This window comes from Suncus etruscus, chromosome 20 (assembly GCF_024139225.1).
Source record: "Suncus etruscus isolate mSunEtr1 chromosome 20, mSunEtr1.pri.cur, whole genome shotgun sequence".
Lineage (NCBI taxonomy): Eukaryota > Metazoa > Chordata > Mammalia > Eulipotyphla > Soricidae > Suncus > Suncus etruscus.
The window spans coordinates 15,024,103-15,037,796 of NC_064867.1; the positions used below are offsets into that span (position 1 = coordinate 15,024,103).

At 39.6% G+C, this 13,694-nt stretch overlaps 1 protein-coding gene and 1 non-coding gene across 3 annotated transcripts in view; one reads left to right on the plus strand and one right to left on the minus strand.

The window, feature by feature from the left end:
• The window catches only part of NGLY1 (N-glycanase 1), a 59,653-nt gene that overhangs the window by 13,655 nt on the left and 32,304 nt on the right, over positions 1-13,694 (plus strand). For both annotated transcript variants that reach the window (XM_049766056.1, XM_049766057.1), the window contains exon 4: positions 12,583-12,751. In XM_049766056.1, the coding sequence (XP_049622013.1) occupies positions 12,583-12,751 (169 nt within the window). The remainder of the gene's footprint in view (positions 1-12,582; positions 12,752-13,694) is intronic.
• LOC125998379 (U6 spliceosomal RNA) lies at positions 9,564-9,671 on the minus strand. Its single transcript, XR_007491963.1, has one exon. It is a non-coding gene; the product is annotated as a U6 spliceosomal RNA (small nuclear RNA).

Here is a 13,694-nt window from a genome sequence, read left to right on the forward strand (position 1 = left end):
ACACAAAGCATGCCTCAACCTGTTGAGCTGTCTCTCCTACCCACAGATAATAATTCTGAAGAATTGAAATGAAACTTAAAACATGGTCGAACCACCTAAGTGAGCTTTTTGACATAATAGGAAGCTATCTTCTTTACGAGCATCCTTATTATTAAAATCCTTAAGCATTCTCTTTAAGTTTTCACTTCAGGGAAATTTCTATAGAAATCTATAGCCAGTAACCTTTTAAAACCCAGGCTTTAATCTTAGTGAAACATCTGACTATTACCGTCCATATAGCAGAAAGTTAGTTACGAAATCTACCCTTAACCTGCAGTTGAGTCACAACAGATGTTAACCTCCCATTCCTGTAGTCACATAAGTGACAGTCATTTTTTTGTGTAGGCTGGAATAGCCCTCAGCTCGCCTCTAACAAATAAAGAATTGGGTGGGGCCGGAGAGATTGCACAGCTGTAGGGTTTGCCTTGCATGGGGCTTTTTCAGGTTTGATCCCCTGCACACCGTATGGTTCCCAGAGCCCCACCAGGAGTGATCCCTCAGCACAGAGCCAGGAGTAAGGTCTGAGCACCACTAGGTATGTTCATTAACTCCCAAATAAAGAACCAAATAAATAATAAAGGTAGAGGAACCTGGCAAGGGAAAGAGTTACTTTCTTTTTATATTATTTTTTTGTGTTTGTGCTTTGGGGACTATTCTTGGTGTTGCTTAAGGAATAACGTGATTCTGGGGCTCACACCCAGGGCTTTCCCACAGTGGTATTCAGGGGACCATATAGTATTGTACCCAGGCCAGCTACATGCGAGGTGAGCACCTTACCTGTACTATCAGTACAGGTACCATCCCCCAAAACTGTCTCTTTTTGAAGACAAAAGTTCTAAGCCAGGGCCTACCTGTAGAGGCCAGGTTGGTGGGTCCCAGTCACCCCAGTGGGGCTGGGAGATAGGGGATGGAGTTAGGCCAGATGCATAAGAAAAATATTTTAAAGTTGAAAAAAATAAAAGAAACGAGCTCTAGTGTATTTTTAGTTTGGGTACCATGCCCAGCAATACTCAATGATCAGAGCCAATAAGGCATATAAATTGCATTCTGGTAGACATTAAGACCTGCTTTCTCTTACCAGAGAAAATAGCACACTTTCAATAACCATTTCTTGATTATCTATCAATTACTGCAGTGTGCTTGTATGTGTATTTTCATTTATAAACATGTTCACATGTCTGTGATCAAATCCAGGGTCCCGTTCCCATATGCGTGAAGTATCCATCTACTGAACTATATTCCTGTTCACGAAATACATGAGTTTTTTGTTTTGTTTTTTGAGCCACTCCTGGTGGTGGCACTTGGGTTACTCCTGGCCTTGCATTCAAAAAATACTCTTGGCTGGCTTTGGGGACCATATAAGGTCAGGGGCTGGGGATCTAAGCCACATCTATCCCAGTTTGGCTATGTGCAAGGCAAACACCCTACCGCTGTGCTATCGGTCTGGCCCCATGAAATAAATGGTTTTAAAAAGTGTTTTGTACAGGAGCCGGAGAGATAGCACAGCGCTACGGCGTTTGCCTTGAACACAGCCTATCCAGGACCCAGGACCAACAGTGGTTCGAATCATGGCATCCCATATGGTCCCCCATTCCTGCCAGGAGCGATTTCTGAGCATGGAGCAAGGTGTAACCCCTGAGCACCGCCAGGTGTGACAAAAAAAATGTTTTGTACATAATGGTTCCCCAAGTACCACCAAGAGTAATTCCTGAGTGTAAAGTCAGTAGTAACCCAGAGCATTGCTTGGTATGGTCCCCCAGAAAAACTAAAAAGAAACAAAATGTGTTATTTCTACTTGTTACTACATTACAGATTTGACAGCCCTATTTTAACTTTCCCATTACAGATAGAGATGTTAACAGGGCACTGACCCAACTGGAAGGCATTTTTTTGGTATTGTTTTGTTTGGAGGCCTCGCCCTCAATGGTGGTCAGGGGTGAATCACTGCTGGCAGGACTCGGGATCATATGAAACACCTCAAACAAGGCAGGCACTCTACCCACTGTGCTGTTGCTTTAGCCCAATTGGGTGGCATTTTCTATTTATTCATTTAAACAGAGATATTTCTGGGCCAGGGAGATAGCTCAAAGGAGGAGAGCTTGAATGTGGGAGGCATGGTATCATTCACCAGACCATGTGCATCCTCCGATCAGTTCCACAGCCAGTCTCCCAATACAACTCCCAAGTAATGCACTGGTGATAGTCCTTGAACACCTCCAGGCAGAGCAATAAAAAGACAAAAAGCATAGACTTTGGGAGGCCCAAGAGATAGTATAGCAAATAGGCTGCTTATCTTGTACATGATTGAATCCCTGTACCCCGGGTGGTCCCTAAGCTAGCAGGGAGTGATCCCTGAGCAAAGAGCCAGGAGTAAGCTCTGAGAACCACTGGGAATGGCCCAAAAACTAAAAATGAAAAAGACTTCGCAGGTAGTTCTGAGCTTTTATTTTTTCAAAAAGGACATATTAGGTCAGACAGGTTGGGGAGGTCTGAAATACTTGATTTAAAATCAGCCAACCTGTGGACTGGAGAAATAAAATAGCACGGTGGGTAAGGTACTTGCCATGTATACACTAGACCCAGATTTGGTCCACCTGTGGTCCCCTGATTAGTGCTAGGAGTGTCCCTGAGCACAGCGAGGAGTATGTCCTAAGCACATCCGGTTGCATCCCCCTCACCCCCATAAAATAAGCCCAAGTTTCATAGCAAGAAATAATTTTTTTGAATTTTTGAATTTTGGTTTGGGCCACACCCGGCAGCACTCAGGGGTTACTCCTGACTTTGCCCTCAGAAATGGCTCTTGGCAAGCTGGGAAACCATATGGGACACCGGGGATCGAACCCAAATCTGTCCTGGGTCGGCCGTATGCAAAGCAAACACCCTACTGTTGTGCTCTCTCCGTCCCAAGAAAGGATTTTAAAAGCATTTCATTTGCTAAGAAACCAGCCTAATCATGAATACTGATGAGCCTAATGATTATTATAGAATCTATTTGCTTATATGTTTTCAAGTAAAATTTTGAAATGTAAGACAAGTCAATAGTAGCAGCATTGAAGTTTTCAAAAAAGCTTTTCCCTTTACAGTATAAATTACTGGGATATACCATTGCTTATATGGTGACAATGTTTAGAAATATGTTTCCTGTATATTTTTTAATATAATTTTTATTTTGATCATAGTGGCTTACATATTGTTGACAATATTTTAGGTACATATTAACAATATCAGGGGGATTCCCATCACCGAATTATCCTCCCTACTCCTCTGTTTCCATCCTACCTTCGTTACCTGTATATTTTATATAAATAGAATTATACTGGATATAGTCTTCTAACTTCTTTTTGAATATTTTTTAAAAATGTATTCATATTGTAAGATATATTCTTTATATTGCTACTTTATATTTTATTTATATTGCTTTTTAATATTTCATAATAGATACGTTATTTTCTTTTCTTTTTTTTTTTTTTTGGTTTTTGGGCCACACCCTGTGACGCTCAGGGGTTACTCCTGGCTATGCGCTCAGAAGTTGCTCCTGGCTTCTTGGGGGACCATATGGGACGCCGGGGGATCGAACCGCGGTCCGTCCTAGGCTAGCGCAGGCAAGGCAGGCACCTTACCTCCAGCGCCACCACCCGGCCCCTAGATACGTTATTTTCTATGTTTGCTTATTATGAATGATATTGTTGTATATTCAGATATAAGGCTTTGTGTGGACATATGTTTTCATTTTTCTTGGGTAGATTCCTAGGAGTAAAACCACTGAGTTATATGGTAAGTGTATGTTTAATGTTTTAAGAAATTGCCAAGTTGCTTTTTGATATCCTAATGATACATTATTATTCTATTATAGCCATGTCTCTGAGTATTAAGAGAGTTCTCATTATTACTTTTGTTTTACATTTCTTAGGTAGTTCAGTTCATTTTTATTGTATTTATTGAACATAAAGTGTTTCTATTGATCTATTACATATTTTTTTGTCTTCCAAACGCAGATTCAAAATAGCAAGAACAGTTTCTCAGGCATAGATCCTCACTGTGTTAGAAGCTTTAAGTTTCTAATTTTGCAGCTTGTATATAGGTTGAAAACATGTTCTAAAGTATGATTTGCTTAAAATTACTGTCAAATTTTAGATATAAGAGATTTTCTATAAGCTTAAGTATGTATCAAGAAACCAGCATACTTAGAATCCCAGAATGAGCAGCAAAGGAAAACATTTTCTAACTAAACAGATTTCACATTTTCAACTTGCAGTTTTACTCCAAATAGCTTACTCTAAGCAATTAGTTGCTGCCTTATGTACTTGGTAACCCAGCTGCTGGAATCGCATTGTAATCAACAAACGTCTATTTTTATGACTAGTGTTTTTGGAGCTGTGCCACTGAATATGCAAAGAACTAAGTCAAGAAAATAAACTTTTATTATTCAAGATCATATGAATGCCATGAAACCTCCATGAATGCTGTAATATCCAAATTGAAAATGTTAAATTGAAAATGGAAGTTCTCTGAATGAGCTCTTTCTTTCTTAGTAAATGAAGATAGACATTTAAGAAAAGGTGATCCCCAGGTACAGGTTGGGTATGCCCCCCCCCCCACAAAACAAGCAAAAAGGAAAGAAATGGATTCTACTGTATGTGCCTTGTTGATATAAGAACTTCTTGAAATGTGAGAGAGTGAGATAGTTATAGTATCAAAATTGATCTGAGTTTGATCTGTGGAACCTCATTTGGTCCCTTGAGGACCTCCAGGAGTGATAACCTGAGCACAGAGCCAGGAATAAGTCCTGGGGACAGCCAGGTAGGCCTCTCCTCACCCCTTAAAAGAGAATTCTTTGAGATGAAAATTGGAGGAATTTCTTTTTTGTTGTTAGCATATTTGCTCTGCTGAAGGAAGGAATTTTTTCTTCCTCTCAGTTATACCCTGGACTTCTTATCCTCAAATCAAGTTTTTTTAAGTCATCCCTTGCAATTAATTTCTTTCTTTCTTTCTTTCTTTCTTTCTTTCTTTCTTTCTTTCTTTCTTTCTTTCTTTCTTTCTTTCTTTCTTTCTTTCTTTCTTTCTTTCTTTCTTTCTTTCTTTCTTTCTTTCTTTCTTTCTTTCTTTCTTTCTTTCTTTCTCTCTCTCTCTCTCTCTCTCTCTCTCCCTCCCTTCCTTCCTTCCTTCCTTCCTTCCCTTCCTTCCCTTCCTTCCTTCCTTCCTTCCTTCCTTCCTTCCTTCCTTCCTTCCTTCCTTCCCTTCCTTCCCTTCCTTCCTTCCTTCCTTCCTTCCTTCCTTCCTTCCTTCCTTCCTTCCTTCCTTCCTTCCTTCCTTTCCTTCCTTCCTTCCTTCCTTCCTTTCTTCCTTCCTTCCTTCCTTCCTTCCTTCCTTCCTTCCTTTCCTTCCTTCCTTCCTTCCTTCCTTCCTTCCTTCCTTCCTTCCTTCCTTCCTTCCTTCCTTCCTTCCTTCCTTCCTTCCTTCCTTCCCTTCCTTCCTTCCTTCCTTCCTTCCTTCCTTCCTTCCTTCCTTCCTTCCTTCCTTCCTTCCTTCCTTCCTTCCTTCCTTCCTTCCTTCCTTCCTTCCTTTCTTTCTTTCTTTCTTTCTTTCTTTCTTTCTTTCTTTCTTTCTTTCTTTCTTTCTTTCTTTCTTTCTTTCTTTTTTTCTTTCTTTCTTTTCTTTTCTTTTCTTTTCTTTCATTTATTTTTTTTTATTTAACCAACTTTAATACATACATGATTGTGTTTGGGTTTCAGTCATGTAAAGAACACCACCCATCACCAGTGCAACATTCCCATCACCAATGTCCCAAATCTCCCTCCTCCCCACCCAACCCCCGCCTGTACTCTAGACAGGTTTTCTATTTCCCTCGTACATTCTCATTATTAGGATAGTTCAAAACGTAGTTATTTCTCTAACTAAACTCATTCCTGTTTGCAGTGAGCTTCATGAGGTGAGCTGGAACTTCCAGCTCTTTTCTCTTTTGTGCCTGAAAATTATTATTGCAAGAATGTCTTTCATTTATCTTAAAACCCATAGATGAGTGAGACTATTAGGCCCCCAGCTAACATCATGTACGAAGGTTAAATCCAAATGGATGAAAGACCTCGCTATCAGACCCGAAACCATAAGATATATTGAACAACACGTAGGTAAAACACTCCAGGACATTGAGACTAAAGGCATCTTCAAGGAGGAAACTGCACTCTCCAAGCAAGTGAAAGCAGAGATTAACAGATGGGACTATATTAAACTGAGGAGCTTCTGCACCTCAAAAGAAATAGCACCCAGGATACAACAGCCCACCACTGAGTGGGAGAAACTGTTCACCCAATACCCATCAGACAAGGGGCTAATCTCCAAAATATACAAGGCACTGACAGAACTTTACAAGAAAAAAACATCTAATTCCATCAAAAAATGGGGTGAAGAAATGGACAGACACTTTGACAAAAAAGAAATACAAATGGCCAAAAGACACATGAAAAAATTCTCCACATCACTAATCATCAGGGAGATACAAATCAAAACAACTATGAGCTACCACCTCACACCCCAGAGATTGGCACACATCACAAAGAATGTGAACAAGCAATGCTGGCGGGGATGTGGAGAGAAAGGAACTCTTATCCACTGCTGGTGGGAATGCCGTCTAGTTTAACCTTTATGGAAAGCAATATGGAGATTCCTCCAAAACCTGGAAATCGAGCTCCCATACGACCTAGCTATACATCTCCTAGGAATATACCCCTGGAACACAAAAATACAATACAAAAATCCCTTCCTTACACCTATATTCATTGCAGCACTATTTACCATAGCAAAACTCTGGAAACAGCCAAGATGCCCTTAAACAGATGAATGGCTAAAGAAATTGTGGTACATACACACAATGGAATATTATGCAGCTGTCAGGAGAGATGAAGTCTTGAAATTTTCCTATACATGGATGTACATGGAATCTATTATGCTGAGTGAAATAAGTCAGAGAGAGAGAGAGAGAGAGAGAGAGAGAGAGAGAGAGAGAGAGATCCCTTGCACTCTTTTCTCTATTAAAAGGGAAATGTGCCTTCTCAATAAATCACAGTCCTTCCTCTACCCACAGTTTGTTCACCATGGAATCTCATATGAATTATACCCCGATTTTTGTGTGTTGTAATTGAACTATACCCAATTTTAAATCCCCATCTTCTCTCTCTTTATTGGCATTAAACTCTAAACTATGCATCAAGCCACTTTTTTTTTTCTTGGTTTCAAGCCACTTTCATCTAAGGTTGAACCATTGGCATCCTAATGACCTGGACATGCAGATTTAAATAAACTCAGATTGACTGAATCAGAAAGGGAGAGGTATCTGGAAATTTGTATTTTTAGAGCAGCCTTAAGTATTTTTCTTGTATATTCTCTTTAAAGATCAGCCAATTGGCAAATAGATCTTGCATGGTCTGTGTCTTTCCTTTCCTTTCCTCCTTTTTTTCCCCCTCCCCACATCCAGTAGTGCTCAGGGCTTACTCTTACCTTGCTCCTGAGCATATGGTTCTTAGTAGGGGGTACTGGAGATTGAACACAGGTCAGCCCTGTGCAAGACACTACCTGCTGTACTGGTTTCCGGCTCCCATCGCTTCCTCTTTACAGCAGTTTCAACATGAGTCTTCTCGACTGTGTCTTTACTTCGCATATGCTTGTCTAGTAGTTTTCATACTTTACATATGTACTCTATAACTAGGAGGCATTTATCCTCTCAATCTGTATGTTTAAGAATTATGTACAATACGGGGCCGAGAGGTGGCGCTAGAGGTAAGGTGTCTGCCTTGCAAGTGCTAGCCAAGGAAGGACCGCGGTTCAATCCCCCGGTGTCCCATATGGTCCCTCCAAGCCAGGGGCGATTTCTGAACTCTTAGCTAGGAGTAACCCCTGAGCATCAAACAGGTGTGGCCCAAAATACCAAAAAAAATAAATAAATAAATAAAAGAACTATGTACAATACTATTAAGCCAATGTAATGTGTACTTTATAAAAACAATGTAAAGAGGAACTAGAGCGTGCCAGCAGACAGCTCAAAGGACTAGTTTATGTACTTTGCATGTTGGAGGCCTAGATTCTATTTGTGGTACTACGTGGTCCCTTGGACACTGGTTGGAAGTAGCCCCAAAGAGCAGTACTGCAAGGTGTACCTCAAAAACAAAAAAATAAAATTAAAAAAACAGGAACTACAGAGTAAATATTTTTCATCTTAAAGCATGTTTTATCAGTATAGTCATTCATTGAATGTGGGCATAATATTTTAAATTTAAAGGCATTCAAATAATAATATTTTAAATATAGTTAAGTTTTAATTGGGGGCAGATTTAGTTAGATCTTAGAAGATTGTGGGATGTTGCTGTTTTTGTTGTTATTGCATTAGTCTCAGTTCCTTCGCTGGCACCACCTGGTACCCTGAGCACCACTAAGATTGACTCAGAGCACTACTGGGTGTGGCCCCCCCAGAAAAAAAATATATTACAGTTAAAGGGCTCTTATCACATAGATTTATTAGCACTGCAATTTTCTTGGCTTTACATGAGCGTGCATTATAAGTATTAGTCTAAATATTTTAAGGTCTTCGTCATCTCTTTCCTTATTTGTTTTCTTTTATATGTCTCCCTTCCCCAGGTTGTATTCAAGGACCCCCAGGCCATACCCAGTGGTGCTTGGGTGTCAGGTGGTATAAGGGATGGAATTCAGGCCTCATATATAAGCTCAGCATGTGCTCTTGCCACTTGAGCCATCTTCCAACTTTGCCATCTTTTTTAAAGCCAGACATAGCGTAATGTTTAAATGTACTTAACCAGCTACAATTGGTTGTAAAGTCTTGTAACACAGGGAGAGTAGAAATCAGAGTCAGCAGTCAGTCATCAAATGCTCTACTTTGTACAACTTTCTTCTCTCCGTAAGCTGCCTTAGCAAGTATTAATAGTAAAATTCTTGAACAAAAATAGGAATAGAAGATTCTGTATTTTCTTTTTCCCGTGGATCATTTTGTACAGTTCTAGTTCTTTTAGCTCAATTTGGGATGTTCCTTATGCAAATAAATCTCTTACAATTTGTTTTCCTTATTAAATGCTATTCCAAAGTTTCTCGTTGAGAATATCAGGATCTCCATGCTGCCTAATTTAAAGGTTCATTTTCACTTTACAATTTCTAATCTTTAACGCAGTTGATTGGTCCCTGTTTTTTCTCCTACTTGAAGTGGTTCACCTATTTGCCCTGATCCTTGATCATATCAGAAACCCTTGGGTCATTTTTAACAGTTTTCTACTTTTCCAACTGCCTCCTTGTTTGGGGAGAGCTTTTTTTTTTTTTTTTTTTTTTTGAGGGGGGGTCAAAACCTGATGGTGCTCAGGGATTACACCTGGCTCTGCACTGAGGGACCACTCCTGTTGGTGTTCTGGGGATCATATGGGAGTTCCAATTGAGGTAGACTACATACAAGGCAAGAGTCCTACCCACTCTATTAATTGCACTGGTCTCTCTGCCTCCTTAATTCTATAATCACCTAGATTGGTCACCAGTTTTATTTCCAGAGTTTGCTTTTGCATGTCTTCCTTTGCGCAGGGGCCATGCTAATCTTCTCTGTATTGTTCCAATTTTAGTATATGTGTTGCCGAAGTGAGCACTCCAGAGTTTTTCTTTTTTTTTTTTTTCACATCTTTTCACCTTTAATGCCTCGCTGTTTACTATCAGCTTTGTCATAGTTTTGAAATATCCCCCACTTTGTCTCCTGGTTCCTACTTTGTCCATACAAGGGGAATGAATAATGCTCTGAAAACACAAATCTGAAACTTTTCCTTCTGAGTTTTAATGCCTTATAAAAGAAAGGTTTCTGGGGCCGGAGAGATAGCATGGAGGTAAGGCGTTTGCCTTTTATATAGAAGGACGGTGGTTCAAATCCCGGCATCTCATATGGTCCCCTGTGCCTGCCAGGGGCGATTTCTGAGCCTAGAGCCAGGAGTAACCCTTGAGCATTGAGCACTGCCAGATGTGACCAAAAAAAAAAGAAGGTGTCTCTGTTTACCAACACAACTTCTCTCTCCACTGACTTGAATCTTCTCCCAAATTTTCTACAGTTTGCTAATTATAGCCCCTAGACATATTACCTAGCTACTCACATGTTGTTCCTTCTGACAAGAACAGTGTTGTCCCTTCCCTTTATCTTTGCTCCTTTAGTATCTTTCTTCCCCCTTTATATCTTTTACAACAAACTTAATTTCTTTTGAGAATTATAAGTCTAGGATCCTTCTTATACAATCTTATTACCCTCTGTATTTGGCTTTCTAATTTTTACTGCAGTTATTAATAAATCGTGTATATTGGAGTCAAGAGATATAGGGACTAGCATGTACCAAACCTGGGTTCCATCCCGGTACCACAAGACCTCCTGAGTATTACCAATAGCTAGATGCAAATCTGGACACCTCCCACACCACCAGGTATGGTTCTTGTGCCTGGGACTACTTGGCAGATCAAAAATAAGTAAATTCATCTAGCTTACCATTACTTTTATCTTCAGCAAGGATATATACCTTACAAGTAATTATACTAGTAAATAATAAGGATTCATCAATATTTAAGCAGGACCAGCAAGGTAGTACAGTGGGTAAGGTGCTTGCTTTCATGCAATCAGCTCAGCTTCTCTTCTCAGCACACCAGGTGATCCCCTGATCTCTACCAGGTATAAGCCCTGAACACTCCCTGGTGAGGTTCAAAAATATAAAAACTAGGGGCTGGAGAGATAGCATGGAGGTAGTTTGCCTAGTATGCAGAAAGACCATGGTTCGAATCTCTGTATCTTATATGGTCCTCTGAGCCTGCCAGGAGCGATTTCTGAGCATAGATCCAGGAGTAACCCCTGAGTGCTGCCGGATGTTACCCAAAAACCAAAACCAAAACCAAAGAAACAAAAACTGTTACTCATTCCTGGGGCCATAGAGATAGCACAGTGGTAGAGCATTTGCCTTGCAAGCGGCTGACCCAGGACCAACATTGGTTCAAATCCGGGCATCCTGTATATTGTCCCTTGCCTGCCAGGAGCGATTTCTGAGTATAGAGCCAGGAGTAACTCTTGAGTGCCACCAGTGTGACCTCTCCCCCCCACCAAAAAAAAAAAAAACAACTAAAATATATAAGCAAATGGGCATTGTTTTCTGTCTGACATATGCCTATGCCAATTATAGGCAACTTACTATGAGGATAACAATCCATCTTGGTCTTTTTGTCTATCTTGATGTTCATTATTTTTTAAATATTAATATATTACACAGCTGTACACACATTTACTCAGTGAAATATCTGTCGACTCAGTTTAGCAATGCTAGCCTTTATTTTAATGCCAGAACCTTTCTCCTCTTAGACTGAAAAGTGGTCCTGTCTTTTACACTTCTCCCAACTGACGTGGGCAGGAGTTATTGATTGTTTTATTCACCCTATAACCACCTTTTAATATTCATTTAACTTAATTTTGGTAGAACGTATTTCTGCTTTGTTTCTGTACCACACCTGGCAGTCCTGAATGTTTAATTATTCCTGGCTTGTTTTTAATATTTTGTTTTGGGATCATCCTCAACAAGATTCCCTGTTCAAGGTCATTCCTGGTGGATGCAGGGGAGAGGGAACATTGAACCCAGGTAGCCACATTCAAGCCAAGTGTCTGCTGATTACCTTTTCAACACCATAATCAATATTTTAATATGATCAGGGTTTAAAAATAGATAGGACAGTAGCTCAGTTGATAGTGCCTCACATGTACAAGGATTTGAGCACCTAATGTACAAGGATTTGAGTGTGTTCCCTTGGTACAGGGGTCTGCAACCTTTCAGACATAAAGAGCCACTTGGACCCGTTTCCGAAGGAAACTGGGAGCCGCAAAACCATTGCAACATTTAAAACAAATATAACACTGCATATATTGTTTCTTACCTTAATGCTATATACGTCACCAGGTACGGCTGCCTCCATTGGCTCCGCTCCTCAGCTCCGCCTCACTGCTATAGATATAGCGGAGAGAAGCGGAGCTGAGATTAAAGCAGTATTTTTTTTTTCTGACATCGGCTCCGGAGCCGCGGCAAGCCTTCAAAAGAGCCGCATGCGGCTCCGGAGCCGCAGGTTGCCGACACCTGCCTTGGTATGCTTGAGCCAGCTATAACCTCTATTTAAAAAACTAAAGATTTTGAGTACAGAACTAATATGGTTATCTCCTAATACTAATTTTGAAAAAGGTTTTCAGTATTGTTAGGTTTCTGTGAATCCATTAGGAACTATTTATATATGAAATCATAGAACCAATGGTTTTTTTATGCTCAGGAGTTACTCCTGGTGGCGCTCAGGGGACATATGTAGTGCCAAGGATAAACCCAGGTCGGCCTGAAAGGAAAGCATCCTGTCTACTGTATCATCAGTGGCCTGTAGTATCATCACTCTGGCCCTAGAACAAGTGGTTTTTGTTACGTTACTTTATAGCATAAAGTAGATCTTTAGATCTCATCTTATTTAGATCTCACTTTTTAGATCTCAATTTTTTTTTCTTTTTAGATTACAGCTGATCATTCTGTCATTCTAAAAGTTCTTCAGTCCAATATTCAGCATGTGCTGGTTTATGAGAACCTGGCTCTCCAGGAGAAAGCACTGGCGTGCATTCCAGTCCAAGAATTGAAAAAGAGGTCACAAGAAAAGTTGTCAAGAGCTAGGAAATTGGATAAAGGTAATGACTTTATATCAACATTTATTGCTGGGTGTGTATCACTGTTAAATAAACAGTGAACATAAACAGTTTGTATACTTACTAACCTATTTATATGTGAACTTTCAGGAAGTAAAAAAATATAATTTTAAATATATGCTTGTTTTTCAAATGTGTTCATTTTTTTTAAATACAAAACAATAACTTATTTTCAGTTTGTCAGAATGTTACATATTTAAGGTATGGCATATTTTAGCCATGGATTTTATATATATTGATAGTAGTGAATATTAAATTAAATCTAACAGAAAGTATGTCCGTGGTTAAACTGTGTGATTAGAACATTGACTTACTTTGGTAATGAGGATAGAGTTGGAAGCAGCTGCCTGAATATAAACTCACTTCTGCCACTTACTTTGCATCCCTGAGCAAGTGAAGTAATCTCTGTGGGTCAGTTTCTTTGTTTAAAAGTAGGAAAGATATTTTAAGAATTAAATAAGTTAAATAAGTGGTACACGTAAATGATCTAGTACAATGTCAGATCTAAGTAACAGTGTATTTGCGCATTCATTGACCAATAAATGTTTTATGTATCATTATTGATCTGTGGATTTTAGATAAATTTTCTCAATTTCAGCATTTTTGCTTGAGTTTTTATATAATTGGTTTTTATCTGAAAGGTTATTTCTTGAGCCATATTCTCTTGGGGACTGTTTATTTATTTAATATTTGGGTAATCACCTTAATTTTCAGTTAAGTGTTTTATTTGTTTTGCAGTGCTAGGCATTGGGTCCAGGTCTCCTGCATGGAAGGCATGTTCTTTCTTTCCTATTGAGCCACAGCCATGGCCTGCAGTAAACATTTTATATTTAAGCCCATCCTGTAGTACTGCTTCATGTATAGTGCAGTTATCTTTAGCAGTGTTGTCCCAATTCTTTATTTCACTGTAGTCATTCATTTAACT